The sequence below is a fragment of the Tinamus guttatus genome, unplaced genomic scaffold, assembly GCF_059628265.1.
Source record: "Tinamus guttatus ecotype Peru unplaced genomic scaffold, ASM5962826v1 Tinamus_guttatus_pri_ptg000048l, whole genome shotgun sequence".
In the NCBI taxonomy this organism is placed as follows: domain Eukaryota; kingdom Metazoa; phylum Chordata; class Aves; order Tinamiformes; family Tinamidae; genus Tinamus; species Tinamus guttatus.
Genome location: NW_028288582.1, coordinates 11,728,546 through 11,747,541, shown reverse-complemented (window position 1 = coordinate 11,747,541; position 18,996 = coordinate 11,728,546). Strand labels below are relative to the sequence as shown.

The 18,996-nt window shown below is 39.8% G+C and overlaps 2 protein-coding genes across 2 annotated transcripts; both read right to left on the bottom strand.

The window, feature by feature from the left end:
- Positions 1–455: 455 nt before the first annotated feature.
- LOC104580907 (alpha-1-antitrypsin) lies at positions 456–4,693 on the bottom strand. The gene is made up of 4 exons (XM_010228460.2): positions 4,038–4,693; positions 3,170–3,440; positions 2,482–2,629; positions 456–698 (listed from the first exon to the last, which is right to left on the bottom strand). The coding sequence occupies exons 1-4, from the start codon at positions 4,690–4,692 to the stop codon at positions 489–491; spliced, it is 1,284 nt and encodes a 427-aa protein (XP_010226762.2). The 5' UTR covers position 4,693; the 3' UTR covers positions 456–488.
- An 8,938-nt stretch (positions 4,694–13,631) lies between these two features.
- Positions 13,632–17,996, bottom strand: LOC104580908 (alpha-1-antitrypsin). Its single transcript, XM_010228461.2, has 4 exons — positions 17,333–17,996; positions 15,640–15,910; positions 14,822–14,969; positions 13,632–13,839 (listed from the first exon to the last, which is right to left on the bottom strand). The coding sequence occupies exons 1-4, from the start codon at positions 17,985–17,987 to the stop codon at positions 13,648–13,650; spliced, it is 1,266 nt and encodes a 421-aa protein (XP_010226763.2). The 5' UTR covers positions 17,988–17,996; the 3' UTR covers positions 13,632–13,647.
- Positions 17,997–18,996: the final 1,000 nt, after the last annotated feature.

Sequence of the window (18,996 nt, the reverse complement as noted above, 5' to 3'; positions counted from 1 at the left end):
AGTAACATTCCTTCTCTAGGAGAAGTAAGGCTTCACTGGCTTGTGTGTCTATTTTTCATCCTCAGCCACTGAGCACTGGAAGGATTTCAGAGCAAAGAAAGATGTTCTGGGATTCAGGAGAATGAGAGAGAGGAAAATACTGCTTTATCATCAGAAGGGGGTGATTTCTGGAGTCCCAGTCTCTGAGCTGAGGACTCAACAGAACATAGGAGGTGGAAGGAGATTTTCAGCCATTTATCTTCATTCAATGGCTGTGGAACCAGTGACCAGCAAATGAGGTAGGTGAATGTGTGTTGAAGACCCCCACAGCTGCCTTTGTGGCCTGGAAAATTTTATAAACATAGCCCTGACTGGTTTTAAATGAAGAATAACTATATAGAATGTTTATTTCTTAATTGAAGATCGATTCCAAAACGTTTTGCAAAAAAAAGTTCCTGGGATATGCATAAACTCTCTAGAATTTCTGTATTGAGTGCAAGTGCCCTGGCCTAATCTTCACTAGCAGCTGGGTTCATAACTTTCCCCAGAAATAATATGCTATGGACAGTTTTGTCAAAAATTATCATCATGAAGGGCCTGTTGAATTTGATGACAGGAGGGGGAGGAATCGGAAGCGACATCGGTGTGATTTCTACCACAGTCACTGCAGCAGCCTCTGTGCCATTCTCGTTAACGTCCACCGTTGCCTTGTGCATTGCCTGCAAGGGAAGCAGTGATTAAAATGTAGATACAGAAGAATGAAAAGTAATTGCAGCTGACGAACTTGCCTATTTTGGTCCCATAAGAAGGTAATTTGTAAAAGGAAGTGCAGAATGAATTTATGAGTGGGTATGGAGCAGATACTCCACACCTAGCCTTTGAAGAAGAGCAAAGCTTGCTCTAAGCTTAGTGAGTTTTCTTCACTAATTCAGCAGAGGCAAACTCTGCTGCTTGCAGAAACTGAGCAGAATGGAGGACACCTCTAGCTGTTTCTGAGAGTAAGGTTTTGTACTTTAATATTGGAAAAAAAAAAAGTAAAGAATATCTCTGCTTTAAGTAAATCTGTGTGTGCCGAATTTTCTTTCTGTAAAGACACACATAGTGACAAGCTGTAGCAGGTGTCTTTCTGGATAGCAGCTGGCACATTGATATGGCTTAGCTGGGTTTTGCAGTGTTGGGTACAGCAAATTTTTACTTCTGAAATCACGTATGACTTTATTTCAGTCTTTGGCCAGCCGTTGGTGCTCTTCCTTCATTATTCAAAATGCGTCTTGGATTTCCTATTATTCAGTCATCCTATTTCCCTAATTCAAATTTTAGCACATGCAGTAAGGTACTATACTGTGTTAGGAATCACTAAATGAATAAATATTAAGAGGCTGCCCAGAGAGGTTGTGGAGTCTCCTTCTCTGGAGATCTTCAAAACCCCCTTGGACGCAGTCCTGTGCCACGTGCTCTAGGTGACCCTGCGTGTGCAGGGGGGTTGGACTAGATGATCTCTAGAGGTCCCTTCCAACCTTAAGGATTCTGTGAAATATATGGGAGGGACCTCTAGAGATCATCCAGTGCAACCAACGATCCAACACAAGACCTATATCAGGTTACTCAGGGTCTCATCTAGTCATGTTTTGAACATTTGTAATATGAGGATGATCAAATGCTAGGCTGTTCAAACACATTTTGAGAGATTTTTTTCATAACTTTTATTTAGAATTTCCCCTAATCTAAACTGTGTTTATTGCCTCTTGCCCTGTCCCTGTATACCTGCAAAAAGAGCCTGCCTCCATCATTTTTTGCACCCTCCTGTTAATGCTGTCAGTTAACTAAGGTCCCCTCATCACTTGTCCAGACTGAACAAGTCCAGCACCCTGCTTGTTCTGTGACCTTCTGCTGGGCTTACTCTGCTCCCATATGTCCACATCTCTCTTGTGTGAGGAAACTCACAGCTGGATGCAATACACCAGTGGTGATCTCACAGATGCAGAATAGAGGAGAATAATCACTCTCATGGCCCAAGACATACCTTCCCTGGAACGCTAGGCAAATCACTTAATTTTTCTATGCGTGTTTTTTGTTTGTTTGTTTTGCAAAATAAGTATTTTCCTACTCGCAAGTTTGTTCATGGAGATTCCAAGGTATTTGGATAATGCAAGAATGAAATGCATATACACTGAATAATTATTCCTAATTTTATGCCATAACTATGACTCTTATCATGTTACTTTGCATTTCCTTTATGTGAAAGTATCTCCTATACTTTACTTGCAGGAGGAGAAAATAGGTCCATAACTTTCAGCTGACTTTGTAGCATTGTTGTACAATAAACAACTGAATGTTGAATTCTTGAAACAATAGCCATCTAATCCCTAACCTTCTCCTTCCCTTATTGTTATCAGAGTCATATATACTCCTCAAGTGGGATTGGGCTATTGCAAAGATAAAAATCTGTATGTAATAGGGGCAGACATGTTTCATAATCTTTATGTTTGTTTGCATACTTACTTTTGAAACCTTTAGGCTAGTGTTTTCTGTCATTCCAGAGAGATTAGCTTGATCACCAAATACTTCTGTCACACCCATCTTCTTGAACAGCTTCTTGACATCATAGCAGCCGGAGATGGAGAATTTCGGAAGATACAGATGGATTTTTCTTTTCAGAAACAAGTTAAAAATGTGGGTTTATTATTGAAAAAGCCCTTGATGCCAAGAACTCTAGCAGGTGTATATACACTCATTCCAAGTATCTGTGGTGCTGACCTGTTGAGGCTTGGCTTTTTAAGAGAGTGGCAAGTCCCATGTTATAGAAGCAGAAAGTGAGGTACCAGCCACAGTTTGATCAGTTGTGTAGGGGCACAGTGCTGATTTTGGAAAGTGGCTAGGTGGAGAGTGTCATCCAGAATGGAAAAAAGAAAATGACATTTCCTTTTAAAGTGGCTTTTTCCTGCTCTAGGTTGGCTCCCAAGAGCCACATACCTTCTCCACATTTGGTAGCACTCCTGTGGCTGGGGGAGCTGAGCAGAGAGTTCCTCCCATAGACCAGAGGAGGTATCAGGAGGTATAAGTGGACTGTACAATGTGTGGCTCCTCAGAGCTGGGCTTAGCAACTCAGTGTGAGATCCTGTCTGGATGAGTATTTATTCTCCATTCTATGCTTTAACATACCTGAGTAAAGGATCAGTTAAAGATTTACCTGCTCTTAAGTGATTTTGCCCAGTTAGACACAGTTTCTTTCAGTAGAACATCTTCCACCTGCTTCATTGCTCCTTCATCAGGCAGAACAAACAGTGCAGAAACGTCTCCTTTATATGGGATTTCTACAACCCAGCAAGACAACTTCTCATCCTTATACACATTATAGACTTTGCTTCGATGCATCATTTTAACCTTTACAGACTTCTTGGCATCTATGAAGAAGTCAGCATCCTTGGTGAGCAAACTGCTGAAAGGTTGTTCCCAGTAGCCTGGTGACAAAAGAGTGAATATAGAGTTAAAAATCTGAAAGGAGGGCTAATTAGGCATACCAGATTAGCTGATGCTCAAAATAATATATCTGAGCAGATTATAGGATTCTTGTCCTGTGGCTGTGGCCAGAAGCTTTATATTGTTTTAATAGTTATAGCAATAATCACATAAATAAAATATATGTTGAGAATTGCTGTGGGAGAGTTGAGCTTCGTTCTAAGTCAGTTGTGAAACTTCCTCTGACTTCCACAACACAGGCTCCAGGCCTATTTCTTCCATAAGGGTGTCCTCATTGGTATGTCACTTTGACCATGTCCTGCACATGACTAAGTTGTCAAGCTCATCTATTCACTGTCCTGAACAGTATCATCTCTGAATCTGATTTAAAATGAATATGGTATTGGCTAGTAAATCTGTAAGTGGAGATTTTTTTTTAGCGCATGTAAAAAATGATGCTTCACATCTAGATTTCATCCTTTAAAAGGAGAAAGATTTGCTTTCAAATAGGTGATGGCACATTTTGACTTTGAATAAATTATGTTTCAGATTGGAATTAGAATTAGGGAGCTTATGTGCATACCTCTACCCACACTCACCTTTAAAGAAAATGTAATTAACAAGAATCATTACTGTGTCTGAATCGAGACTCTTGAGGAAGTCAACAAATTTCCCATGAGTTTTCCTTTCTATGTAATCATTGATTTTCTTTTTAGCCTCTGAAATATCCTGGAAGTTACTAGAAACAGCTTCAGAATCATAAAAATTTGTGACATCATCCAGAAACTTTTGGAGCAGTTTCAGCTGGTCATCTACGAACAGGGCATTGCCCATGCTCAGTTGGACTTCTCTGTGAGGGTCGTTCAGCAGCTGCAGGAGATGCCGGAAGCCTTCGTGGACCTCTTGTTCCTCCATCTCCGTCATGTTGAAGGTGAGGCCTTTGTGCAGCTCATGGCATGTGGCTGCTCTGGCCCCCAGGGAGAGCATTGCAAAGGCAGCTGAGATGCTCAGAGGAGAGAAGAAAATGTTCTTGTCACCTCCCTCTGCTGCAACCTGCTTGTAAAATCTAAATGCAAATTCAGCATTGCCTGGGGCTATCTTGAGATGAGGCAGGTTTTCCCCTTCACTCTGGGAATGGTCTCCTGGAGAATGAACTGCTTTTTGTTCCTCTTGTTCATCACTGTGGCCAGGCTCAGGGAGACCCTGGACATGGAGCCCAAGAAGCAGCAAACACAAATACAAGGTAGACTTCATTTTTTTTATTTATCAGTTCTGTTCAGAAAAAAAAAATAGAATCAGTTTTAGAGCTAGTGCATTTTATCCTTCCTGCATAAAAAAACAGACATTAATGGTTAGGATTACTGTTATATTTAGAAATACTCTTCTACTTGGACTCCTGCCTAGTCCATTTCTATTCAGTTGCATCAGTTTCCAGCCAGCTGGGCATTTAGCAAAAGAAGAAAGATATTAATGTAGCATCATCAGGGAAGAATTTGTCCTCTGGAGCTTTGGTAAGGTTATCATGTGTGAAATAGTTCTTGTCTTGGCATTAATTTCTTATCCCTGTTTTTTTAGTACTCCAAGTATGTAGATCTCTGATGAGATTTTCATCTGGTTTTCCCCTTTTCTGGCTGCCTGAATGAGATGCTGAAGATTTGAGGAGTGGCACTGCTGAGTATAAGTGCTTAGCTTACCTAAAAACTGAGATGAAACCATAGATTCTGGAAAGAAAATGGCGTTCTAAATGGAAGCAATTCATTTTGAGATGATGAGTACTCTTTCCTTCTTTGTCCAGATCTGTTTTTGAGGAGGATGAGATTCTCCTCCTGGCTGCCTAGGTGCCAGTAGCACCATTGGGAGCACTGAAGGTTCAAGGACTCTACTGTCATGTCTAGCAGGTGTCCCATACCAATCTGGAGTAGCCAGGAATAAATAAGTAACATCTGGTGTCCTTGTAGTAGTTCTGAGCTGGGCCACAGTCATTCCTCCAGTGGAGATGCCATGGCAGAGATAATACTCAGGTAATGAAATCTCCAGGGATTTTATTTCTAACCTATTACAATACGAATATATGTGCTACCTGGCTTTTATCAGAGGCTTGTTAATTGTCCTGTTTTTGACAGACTTTGGCAGAGATCTTTGATACAAAGGCTCCTTCTCTGCCAAATTCTGGTGCTCTCCTTGAGAATATGGATATGATAGCGCTTACAAAGAAAAAGTCACCAAAAGCTGGTACTATTTTTCTTTGCTCATTGTTTAGGTAACAAGCTTCTTGGAAGTAGGTGAATCCATTCTACTGAAGTGTTCAACAAACAAAATATAAAAATTAGATCTTGGTGGTTAACACATAGAAAAATATAGTCTAAATAAGAAGGTTTGGTATAGATATTGCTGACAGAATGGAGTTTACCAATAATATGCAGGCAATATCAGTCATCTCCAGAATGTGCTACTCGCTGTGTTTTGTATGTAATGCAGAAACAAGTCATTGAGGAACTGCAGCCTTAACAAGACGTGACTTCACTCTAATGCTCCTCTCCAACCTCAGATATAGACAAGAGATCTTGTACATCAGATACTTTATCAAAATTTTCAGCAAGATTTCTCTAATGTCCAGCAAAGCTCAGAACCCTAGACTCTGGCTGGAAATTACAAGAAATGCAATGATGCAATGACAAAATATTTTGAAGTGAAAATTTCTATATTTATTATTTCTCAGCAGTAATTAAGAGGATGCAGCCTCCTGCACCTATTTAATTATGTGCTAACATATTTCTCTGAGCATTCAAGAGCCTGACACTGTCAGACCTCTGATTTGTAAGGGACACTTGTGATTACAGTTGAATTTGCTCCTCAGAAGCAGCTTCAAGTTGTGTTTCACATAAGCGCTGATGACAGTAAAGTATTTGCTACAAATGCAATCTTCCCAGTCATCCTACCATTATACATAGGAGTTTGACCACTGCCTGAATCCTCCTGACACTTAGAACATGCTTCCAGAAAGCTAAGAGTATTTCTAATTGCTGCTACAAAATAAACTTAGAATGAAGTATTGTATAATAGACAGCAGAGACCCCAGACAACATGAATTCAAAATCTGTTAAGAATGTATAATGTGGTACTTACAGTGCATTTGAAAAAAGTCTGCTGCACCCTCTCTTCTACAGCACTTCTTCTCTATTGTTCATTTTGCTGGGTAGGATTAAGTCAATGTCCACTGGTAAATATTAAAGAGAGCAAATAAGACTTATTTGCAAATCAAACACTGAGTAAGCTGTATTTCCTGGACACCAAACATTATAAGCCTGTTTTTCCTTTAAAGAGGCCAAATGCTGCCAGCACCAGGGCTTCTGAGAAAACAGCATAAGCACAGAGGTTGCTGCCTTGGGGTTTGAACTAAATTGTGGCCAAAAGGAGACAGAGAGAGAGAGAGGAGAGAAAAGAAAAAAAAAAAAAAAAAAGCTTTGCAAGGTGATGTGACATAACTGTTATTAATGCTTTAATAAACAAATACAAGAAGAGGTAGGACATCTCTGTGTATAAAAAAGATGATGTATTTCTGTATGTGTTTCTGTATGAGACATTCTGCAGCAGAGATGCTGCCTAATTGTAGCCAACGCTGTAACAAGTTTGTTCAGGAGTAGCTCACTCTTTTCTATGTTGCCCTGAAACATATAATGCAGAAATACCCTAACTTGTATTTTTGAAGGTCTCATTTGATTATTAGAAAAGGTTAATTATTAGATTAAGAGGCACTGGCTAAATTTACAAAAAGCCTTTAATGAGTTTAGTTTAGAAATTAATATAATAATAGAAAAAGAGTAAAATATCAGCATGGATCAAGAAATCATCCCACAGAAAACAAGTAGAAGAATAAAATGTACAATCTTCATCATGACAAAATGTTTCTGAGGGATAAGAAGGGACTCTTGCAAACCTCTTCAATAATTCCATGTGGTATATATCATGCAGATATTACATATGAATCATGCCTGGGACTCTCCCATTTGAGAGAAACAGGAACTGTTTAGCTATTTCTAAGGTTATTAAAGGATGAGTTGCATGGCACTCATCCTAATTAGCAATGACTAATTATTTCCCCTGCATGTACATGATTTCAATCTAGGTAAAACTACAATTTATCTACACATATCAACCTATCTGCCTTAGGTATTGTTACTTAATTACTATCTCTTACTAGCCAGAAATGATAAAAAAAAATTTCCCCAGTAACTCTTTATCCGTGATGTATGTAAGTACATGGAAAGTTTATCACAGCATTATGTGTAATCATCAAGGTTTACCAGGAGTTAGTATGCTATTGCTCAACTTTAGAAAAGACGAGCTATTTTTCTCAAGTTTAGGCCTGCCTACTTAGCATAAATCTTTCAATCCATCTTTAATCCTTGGCTAACCATCTGAAGGATGCTACTATGTTTAGGGAGATATTGTGGGGAACGGTGCAGGTTCTGCATCAATTGCTCTCTTCTCCCCCCAGCTCTCTCCTGATCAATACAGTGCAAGAGGAGAGTGAATTGCCACACAAGGATGAAACCCGTGTGCCTGTTACATGGCAGTGTCTGTGAGATCCTGATGAACATTAAGTCCTTTACTTCTTGTATGCATTTCCTCTTGTATCCATTGTGCCAGGAGTCAGAGGATCTCTTGCCATCTGGGAAAACATTGACACAAGTGTTTTCCCCACTAACCTGATAATGACATATATGGACCTTTTGTTTATTAACCCATTTATGGAATTAAATCTCTCTTTCCCTCCTGTTTGCCAGTAAGCCTTAGCTCTGTGGAAATCATAGCCAGTTTTGCCAGTCATATTCCTGGATTTGCCAGGGCAAAGAATTATTTGCTGTGGAAGTAAAACGTCAGCAAGATTATAAGGATTGAGCAAGAGAGTGTATACTTAGCACAATAAATCCTCACGCAGCCATTTCACTTGCATTACAAAGATGTATCCTCTCAACGTCCATCTGCAAAAGTTCAGATAAATATACCTGTTGACAGAAGCAAATCCATTAAAATCAGGAGATTGGGACCACAGAAAAATTGCCATGACTGGGGCAACAATCAGGTCCTGTCCATCTTTTTGTCTGGTTCTCTCCACATGTCTTTCAAATCATAGAATCATAGAATGCTTAGGGTTGGAAGGGACCTCTAGAGATCATCTAGTCCAACCCCCCTGCATACGCAGGGACACCTAGAGCACGTGGCACAGGACTGCATCCAAGCGGGTTTTGAAGATCTCCAGAGAAGGAGACTCAACAACCTCTCTGGGCAGCCTGTTCCAGTGCTCTGTCACCCTCACTGTTAAGAAATTTTTCCTTAAGTTCCTATGGAATTTTTGATGTTTCAGTTTCCGGCCATTTCCTCTAGTCCTATCAGTGGCCACCACTGAAAAGAGACCATGACCGTCCTCTACACTCCCTCCCTTGAGGTATTTATATACACTGATTAGATCCCCTCTCAGCCTTCTCTTCTCCAGGCTGAACAGGCCCAGCTCCCTCAGCCTCTCCTCGTAGGGCAGATGTTCCAGGCCCCTGATCATCCTTGTAGCCCTGCGCTGGACTCTCTCCAGCAGCTCCACATCCCTCTTGTACTGTGGAGCCCAGAACTGGACACAGTACTCCAGATGCGGCCTCACCAGGGCTGAGTAGAGGGGCAGGATCACCTCCCTCGACCTGCTAGAGATGCTCTTCTTAATGCAGCCCAGGATTCCATTGGCCTTCTTGGCCACGAGGGCACACTGCTGCCTCATGGTCAACTTCTCGTCCACCATGACGCCCAGGTCTTTCTCCGCAGAGCTGCTCTCCACAAGGTCGGTCCCCAGCCTGTACTGGTGTTTGGGGTTATTCCTCCCCAGGTGCAGGACCTTGCACTTGGCCTTGTTGAGTTGCATGAGGTTTTTCACCGCCCAGTTGTCCAGTCTGTCCAGGTTCCTCAGTCTTTTTTGCATAGAATAAATAAGGTGCTGCTAGCCCCATTTCCAAACCAGCATAACTAAGAGAGCGATAAAAGCTGCAGGTTAAGGAGAAAGTTGGTTGGAACTGACAATAGTAATTAGGCCTCCAGGCTCATGGCTCTCTTTTTCTATTACAGGAAAAAGGCCGGTATCTCAGTTTTAATTTGGATCCTAAGTGCTGAAGTAAATAAGCTCAAAGCTCCAGTTTTAACATATTATGCCATTGCTGCAACTGGGCTCCAGCTGCCAGCGCTTGGCTACTGCCATACCTGTAAGGAGGAGAGCAGCTTGCTGCTCTCAGCAGAAAGATGATGAGGACAACTAAAACTATCCAGTCCTGCCTGCCTTCAGCTATTGTCCAAGACTCCTGCCAGAAAAACCTGGCAGGACCATTGCAAGTTAACAGTGGTATAATCAGGCTTAAGTAAATACATGCCCTTCTCCACAGGAGTTTTTCAAGAGGAAATGTCTTTGGCCAGATTAGCCTCTGGCTACTTCTCTTTCCTTGCATCAGGCAGGTGCTGAATACTGTGGCAGCTCCCTGGAGAGGTGTCAGCACCACAGTGCAAATCAGCTGCCTATTAGCATGGTTTTTACCACTTGGCTCTGTAGTCCATGCCCTGCCATCGACAGAAGTCATCCACATGGGCGTGTGCAACAAGAAAAGTGTTTTTTTGTTTATTTTTGATAACACTAAGAGAGAGTAATCGGATATTTTGTGGACAAAGAAATATTAGTGTAAACCTGATGAACTCTTGTGTAATAAAACTCTTTCTAGGGAAGGATGGTACTTTGAATATATTTTCATAATGGGTTCCTTTTCTGTCATTCTTTCAGCCTTTTTCACACTTGCAGTTGGAATCTCTGAACTGATTTCATACAACCTCATAGTTCTCTAGATGAAAACCATTTAAATGGCATCAAACAATGCTGTTTTATTTTTCCTGAGTTATATCTTAGAAGGAAATAAAGTTCTTTCATGATGAGAGTGTGATTCTATTTCTCGTAAGGGATGTTTCACTTCAGATAATCAGTTTCACTTGTTTACAGAAAAACAAAAATTTTAACATTGGTGTTATGGTTTGTCTATACCTAATATCCTAGAACTGAAAGAAAATGTGTTTCTAAGAACATACAGAAATTTAAGATCTGATGTGTATTTCATTGGATTCAATATGCCAGAAGTTTAAAATTCAAGATGTATCTCATCTCAAGAGCTCGTCTCAGCCTTTACTGATATATCTTCTCTCAAGTTCTCAGTTGAGTGAAAACATTGAGATTGAAGCTCTGCCTGAGCATGCTGAAGTTTTTCAAAATAGTCCCTCAGTCTGGTGCTGTCTGTGAGAATGAAGCAATCAGGGATCTGATTATATCTCTCTGATTCAGCCCCAGTGGCAGTGGCATGGGGGCAGTCTGTACTGTTTGTCATTACTGTCAGATTTGAGGGATGAGAGCTATGTACCTAATCCCCCCTGTCTCGGCATGCCTCTGCACCAGTACTGGAAGGAAGGGAGAGCTGCATGACATCAGCTTTGACTGTTGAGCCTTTCTAGACAGGGGGTCCATCTCACAAGTCCGCTAACTCTCCCAACACCGTTTTCTGTCAGTTCCACCCAAGCAAACAGCTTGCGCAATTGTCAAAAAGCTGGAACACAGTCCCCGAAACAAAGGCAGACTTTCTGATTTGTCCCAAAACCCTTGATTTTAAGATTTTTTTAAGTATAGGGAAGTGCAGTGGCTATGATTCCACGATATATTAAACTACGCACTTTAAACTACATCTTAGTCCATTTATGACAGCAAATAATACAATTGAACTTGCGTATTCTACTCTTCATTTTCACACATGACTTGTACTCAGCAGTGAAGTGTTTTTTGGTATCTGCATCATCAGACCACTGCCGTGTTATCTGAAGACCTCGACAAATCTGCAATGGAGAGCAGTCATTTAAAAATATACATGTACATGATGTGTCACACTTACTATGACAGCAAATGCGCATGGATGATCAGGAGAAACCACCACAGCACAGCAATGACAAGCATGTGAGAGTCTCACAGCCTGTGCATTGCAATAGTTTTAAGATTTTTCTTCCTGAACCTCCTAGGTGTATTTCCTGGGGAAGGGAGAAAGGAGCTCAGGGGCTGGCAACATGACCTGGAGGCTGGAGCTTAGTGGTGTTCATTAAATGCAGATCACCAGGAGCAGGAGGCCTTAGGGACGTATGGCAAAGGAGCAGTCTTCTTCACTCCATCATCCCAGCCCCCTCTGTGAGAGTGCACTAACTCGTGCTGGGGATATAGGCCTGGCATCATTCTGCAATCATTCATATTCACTCATCTCTAGGATTCCTGACACTGGCATTGCCCATTCCATTGAATACTTCCAAATAGACTCTGTGTGTATTTTAGGGATTGGCATAGGCCAGGAGATTATTTTCAATAGACTGCCTGGACGTTTTGCAGGGGCAGAGAGTTAAGCAATTTGGATATGAGCTGTGACAAGCCAGTTGACCTCAGGCCTAGAGAATGAGCCTTGAAGCACTTTATTTACTTGCACAGATATAAGTTCTCTGAGTATAATAGAGCTCAGCATTGGTTTAACCCCTCTAGCTATTCACACCCTGTCTCTTCTTCCTATTGGAGTGTTAAGATGGATGCCTCTTGATGCGACAATGATCATAATTGTAAAGCAATGCAGTATCATCTTTTGGGTGTCTGGATGATTAAAATATGCCTCAGTTCTGATTTAGCCTCTGTTTCTCCATAGGATGCTCTTGGAGAGTTTGAAACTCTAGAAGAGATTCAAAAAAGCCAACACAAAGTGGGTGGACATCATCAGCTGTTAATGCTGGCAGCAAAAGTTTTGACTTTTAAAGGAAGGACTTACAGCTTATCTGAAAAGAGAGTGATTCCTGGGAACTGTGGTGCCTCCTCTTTTCCTAGGAGCTCTGTCAATGTCACAAAACAGCATTGCTTCAGCCACCACTTCACTCAACAGTGCAGTTTGGAGAGTATTCATTAGGTTTCAAAAAACATGTACAAACCATTCTCTCCAGGGAAAGGCAGATTGGGCTTCCATCTCAGGAAAATATCATTACTAGCACTCCAGGTCCAAGCTCTTTAACATTAAAATGCAATAGCAGATCTTCCTTCACAGTATCAGCCTGATCTATGTGATTTTTAGGATTTTAGGATCTGAGCATGTTTCATGTATCCAAGGCAAATGATCTAACTTCAGAGATTTGTGTGAGAGGGTAATAATTTCTTTGGACAGGTCAGGCTCTACAGAGTAGCTTGTCCCCAGTTACTAAGTACTCTATTATAACCTTCTTGACCCTATAAACTCAGATTCCTGATTCTAAAAGTTAAGTTCCTGGTCATGCAACATTCTGTTTTGAAATAAAGTGAATGACATACAACACTGAAAAGGGTCAGCTTTCTTTCTTTTCTTTTTTTTTTTTTTTTTTTTTGGCCTAGTCTATGCTACTCGTATAGAGCGTCTCTCTGGTATAAGCATGTCCAAGTTATAACGTCCTCCTCTGCCTTAGAAGGGAATGTGACACTACTGAAATTGACTGGTGTAATAACTGGGTCAGGAGTAATTCTGTTGAACCCAAAGGACAGAAGAGAGAAGAAATGAGACAGGCACCACACTCGGAGTTGCTGTATTCCTGTCAGTAGACATCTGCTTTACTTGCTGCTCCAGGTCCTCATAGATGCTTGTGGTTAGATTTTGGTACCACCCTGGATCACCCCGGATCCATGAGATTGGATCAGAACAGTCAAAATTGGCACAAACATCCTCAGAGTGCAGGGACAATCATCTTCTCATGGAAATACAGCATGAACTTTCTCCTTCACTGATGTCCAGCTGGAAGAGACACTGGAGCTATCTCTGAGTGGACTGCATTTGTACTTTTAGCTGTAATATTTATTACTTAAAATGTTTTCACATGCCTTTTTCAGGATGGATATTTACCTTGTTTTTCAAAGATAGCATGCATTGGCCACTAAAAGCCTGATTTCTAAGTCCATCTATAATTCACTAATAGGCATAGCTCAAAGGTTACTTTCTAGTGAAGGGGGGAAGAAAAACAGAGTTTTCAAGAATGATTGCATACTTACCTCAATTCTTCAGAACTAGAAAACTGTTAGTAACTGCTTTGAAATAATTTTAATCACATAGAAATATAACTGCATGAAGAACGCATTTTTTTTTTCAACAAAAATGGTCATTTTTCAGTAGGGTTTACAATTTTTCCCATGAAGAGGATGCTATGAGTATATTGATCAATAATCAACAGCAAAAATGGACGGTCGAATTTAACAACAGGAGGAACAGAATGAGGAACTAGTTCTGTGTAAGTGCCTCCTGAAGCTTCTGTGCCATTCTCGTGGATATTCAACAGGGCTTTGTGAGCAGCCTGCAATAAAATACAAGTATTATTGCATGTAAGGTAAGACTAGAGAGAGAAATTAAAATTAGCATTAAATTAGTTCAACTATCACTTTTCACAAAAGTTGCTGATTGCTAGGCTATTGATCATGAAGAAAGCCACTAGAGCCCATGTTGGGTTTGATAGCAATGTGATCTCTATAAGCAAGTCTTCTCCCATCCATTGCTCACTGTCAGTGTATCTAACAGACCCCACTGACTGCACATCTTGTGGCATTAATTGAAAATAGAACATTCAAGTAAAATCAAAAGAATGACAATTTCAGAGGGAAAGGAATTTCGAATCCAGGACCATTCTGCATGCATCCCTAATAGCACATACATCACAAATTTAATCTCTATGCTATAATTTTAAAAATTATTGTAGATTATTTCTTCTTAATCATTTTATTTTACTGCCCCAAAATTGCTAAAATATGGTAAGTGCTACTTTCACAATAGCTGTAAGAAGGTAAATGTTTATCTCAACATCATCTCCTATTTCCAGGAAATGATTCTTTCCCCAGTCTTGCCCATTTTACAAGTAAGTGTCTTTAACAACAGCAGAATTTTTAAAATACTTTAGAATTATAGAATATGCATGATATAAAAACGATCACTTTCTCTACTAAATACCCTGATGTGAAGCATTCCCAGCACAGATATGGAAACTCTTGACATGGAGAAACTGGTCTATGTTTAGTTCCCAGGACAAATGATATTCCCCTACCAACCTGTGTCACATCTCAGCTGGGCAGAAAGAAGATAGTAGTAAAAATACTTTTACATTTCATCTTAGCCCTAGATTTTGGACAGATCAGAGAATTTGAGGCTACTGCTTTATTAGCTGAATGTTCTAGCTCAGTGAATAGGAAACAGCTCCAAAAAGCAGAAAAAATTCCAAGCAGAGGCTAGGAAAGGCAATTGGCACTGAGGAATCCACAGGTCATTATTTCTGTTGATAAGCTTACTTTTGAAACCTTTATATCTGGCTCTCCCGTGATTCCGGATAGATCAGCATGGTCGGAAAATACATCAGTTACACCCAGGTTCATGAACATCTTCTTTAAGTCATAGGTGCCATAAATAGATAGTTTTGGAATGTGTACTTCTATCCTCCTGTTAAATTCAGAAGAAAATGATGATAGGTATTGCAATCGATCTGAATCTTGGACTAAAATCTCCTAGCTGGCTGATTGTTATTCTGTCATTTCTCCCCATCACCCCAAAAAAACACCCCCAAAACATCTTCAATTCTGGAAGAGAGGGGAACAAACAGATGGAAGAGGGAAAAAGCTGAGTTTTGTTATACAATACTGCAACAGTCACTCTATTGGTCAGAAAGCAGATGTCATGCCATCGCCTTTGGGATACATTTGAGTTCACTTCCTAGCTCCAGATGGTTTTGTTTTGGATTTCACACTCTATTCCTGCTCAAGAATCTGGTTGCTGCATCACAGTATTACCATGTATGACACATTGTACCTGAGATAGGAAGCTAGAGACACTTAAGATCAATTATAAACTACATGGGAAAAGAAACTCAGTTTCTAAGCACACAGGTCTCCTCTCTCATCACAAGACAATATTGATTCCACTTCTTGCTGGAAGTAGATAGCATGAAATTACTTGGTTTATTCTTTCATACCCATTTCAGCACTTAAATCTCCAGTCAACAGCAAAAACAATAAGAAGAGCAAGACTTCAAAATATGGTCATATTATTATTATCTGATCATATATTGAGATATAACCCAATGGGAAGCATCAAATTAGAATTCTGTATTTACCGTCTTTCAAGTGATTTTTCCCATTTAGACACAGTGTCTTTTGCAAGAGCATCCTCCAATCGTTTCATTTTTCCTCTGCTGGGCAGGACAAATAATGTCATCGCATCTCCTGTATAAGGAATCTGCACCACCTCACAAGAGAGCTTTCTGTCAAAGTAGCTTTTATAAAACCCATCTCGATGCATCATCTCCACTTCGACTGAAGTCTTCTCATTCACATAGAAATGATCCTTACGTGTCCCCTTAATATTGAAAGGATTTTCCCAGTAAGCTTAAAACCAAAAGAGAGAATGCAATTTAATGCTTAAAAGAGGATATGTTAGTACACTTGAGGCTGATTTACACATATACACAAAAATCTATGGATTTGTACTCATACTTGGAAATCAAAGATATTCAAAATTTGTTAAATATCTTGTTCCCTGTCATCTTCATTGCAATATTTCCAGTAACAACCAAGTATTCTACAGTAAACATGACATGGACTTGTGTCTTTGTAAGGCAGATGAATTAAATTGAGTCGGTTTATCCTATTACCTCAAGTCTGATTTGAAGGATAGAAAAGCTGATCAGGAACAAGACAGCTATTTTCTGGTTTGAGAGTATTGCTGGTTCTCCAACAGATAACTGTTTTATAATAGGTCTTCTGTTAAGTTTCTTTCATGTTTTTTTCATGTTATTCATCGTGTATATGTTGTAGTATACTAAAGAAAAACTCCCATGCAAGAACAACCAAAATTTTTGTCCTGATTGTAGCTCCCTTACTATGAAAGGAACAGGGCTTTGATCTTCCAAATGGATTTCTCTTAATATTTATCCAACTGAATATTTTGATGTTTTATTTGTGATAAATTGGGTCATTCACTGAACAAATACACACACTCCACAGTTTGACAAGTTGTAAAAGTCCATTCTCTAGTTTTTTGACTATTCAGTAGAAATAATAATAATGAAAAAAACAGAAATAATAAACGATGGCATGTAAAATCAACTTTGATGACTTTCTAAATTTGAGTTTACTTTTTACCCACCAGGTAAAAAAATATACTCTAATATGATAAAGGCAGAGACCCAAATTTCATAGAGGGTGTGAAATAAAAAACACTCTGCTGAACGTTTTTCAATTTGCAAACTTTCATTTCTGGGTGATAAATTCCATTTACATCCTGCGTGCTGCTACAAATAGATATAACGTTTGAGAGTAAAATAATCATTACCAAAACAGGTACATTCCCAAGCGCTTCTTGGGAGAACATTGTAGAATCTAACTCCATCGGTATCCAACCATTTAATGGGCATCTAAAGAGATTAAGGTGTTCGGTATTTTTTTTATAATTTGTACTTTTGAAATATATTTTTCTAATTCATACAGCATATAAAATTATTTCAGCATAAGTTTTGAAGGAGTAAGTAGGAAAACCTTGATAGGGTAATTTACAAATATATGTCTGTTGTGGTCTGGCAATTTCACAAAGTTTAGATATTGCAAATATATGAACTTTTAGGTCTATCAAACATATCCTAGAAATATGGAAGATGTCTGAGCATGAGAACTTTCAATGGTTCTCGTCATAAAGTATAATCTGCTGGCATTTCTTTCAAGAAAAATTCAGACATAATTAGGAATATTTTTGTTTTGGTCCAGGCCAGATTAAGATATTGTAGTAGATAACATCTATATAATGTAACTTACCTTTGAAGTAAATATAGTTAACAAGAACCATTAAAGTATCTGGAGCAAGGTTTTTGACTATTCGGTTTATCTTCCCATGGGTTTTGTTCCTTACATAGTCATTGATCTCATTTTTAGCTTCAGTGGAATTCTGAAAGTTACTAGAAATAACTTTTGCCTTATACATGTTTTTGCTGTCCTTCAAAAACATTTTCAGCGGTGTGACATTCTCATCCATGAACAGGGCATTCCCCATACTCAGCTGCATCTGGCTGTCAGGGCGGTTCAGCTCGAGAAGGAGATGACGAAAGCCGCGGTGTATCTCCTCCTCCTGGATCTCGGTGAGGTTAAAGGCAAGCCCTTCCAGCACCTGTGCCTGGGTGCTAGATCTGGAGCCCAGCGCCAGCAGGGCAAAGCCAACAGAGATGCTGACCGGAGAGAAGAAAATATTCTTGCCGGGGTCCTCTGCACTTGCTTGCCTGTAAAACCTGAAAGCAAAGTCAGTGTTGCTGGGGACTATCCGACGGCAGGATCCACCAGGATCTTCCCCACAGGGACGCTGCTCCTGAGGGTGAGTTTCCTTGGACTTGCCATCAAAGTGGCTGGCCTGGGGCAGGCTGTGGACAGCGGGATGAAGTGCAGCCACCAGCAAATACAGCGGGAGGGTGGCCTTCATCTCCTTGTGCAGGTACTGCGTGAAAAGGAACGAAACAGTCATAGTTCTGTCAACATTTCATCTTTTATTGCTATCCATTTCTAGATTCAACATCTATGTGATAATCACTGTTCTCTCTTGACCATCTCCATCGTTATGGAAGCATTTTGAAATCCTTCTGCTTCTGTGTTTATGTATAATTGCTATCCATTTTAGTTCTGCCTTCCTCCAGCTATAGAAGTCCCTCGCTAATGGATGTTTATGAAGAGAGAGGCAAGTGAGTATTAAAGAAAAATATGACTTATTAAGTGTCAAAGGAAAAGAATAAATAAATGAGACAAACTGCTTTTGATTTCAGCGTAAATCCCTTTTATGGTGAGACAGCACATCAGGAGAAATTTTTAATTCTCTTATGTTTACCTTTAAGAACTCTGACAGTTATTATGCCATTAGTGATTAAATGACGCTTGTGTCAAATGACATAGCTCTGTCAATGGAAAACAATTAATATGATACTGCAGCACTCAAACATACTGTTTTTCTCTCATTCCTGACTCATTTTAGCATAAAAAGTGAGTAATCACAAGGGAGACAGTAACATTTTCCTTCTTCATTACCTGTTCTTATTAGATCAGAATATGTTGATTTATTTTAAACAACTTCCTAAGCTGATGAATATTTTCCAGATGGCGTTGTCTCCATTTGTGCCCACCATTTCCTCTAGGAATAGGAGGGTGAGATTATTGATGTGGTGTCAGCCCCTCCTATCTCTCCAAATTTTGCATTAGCAGGAAGGAAATTTCATAAGGGAGAAGCATTCACCAAAGAGCCTGAATTACAGCATCTTGACCATTTCTGCTAAGTATGGGCATTCTTCATTTATCGCTTTCCTTTTTTTTTACCCACTAGTAAGAATTCATAGGGATAAATGGTAGTATCTAGAAAGTCCATCTTGTCAGAAAACAGATAACAGCTATGCCAATTGGAAATCTTACTAGTGACTAGAAACGCAATGTAAAAGTCTTCGTCA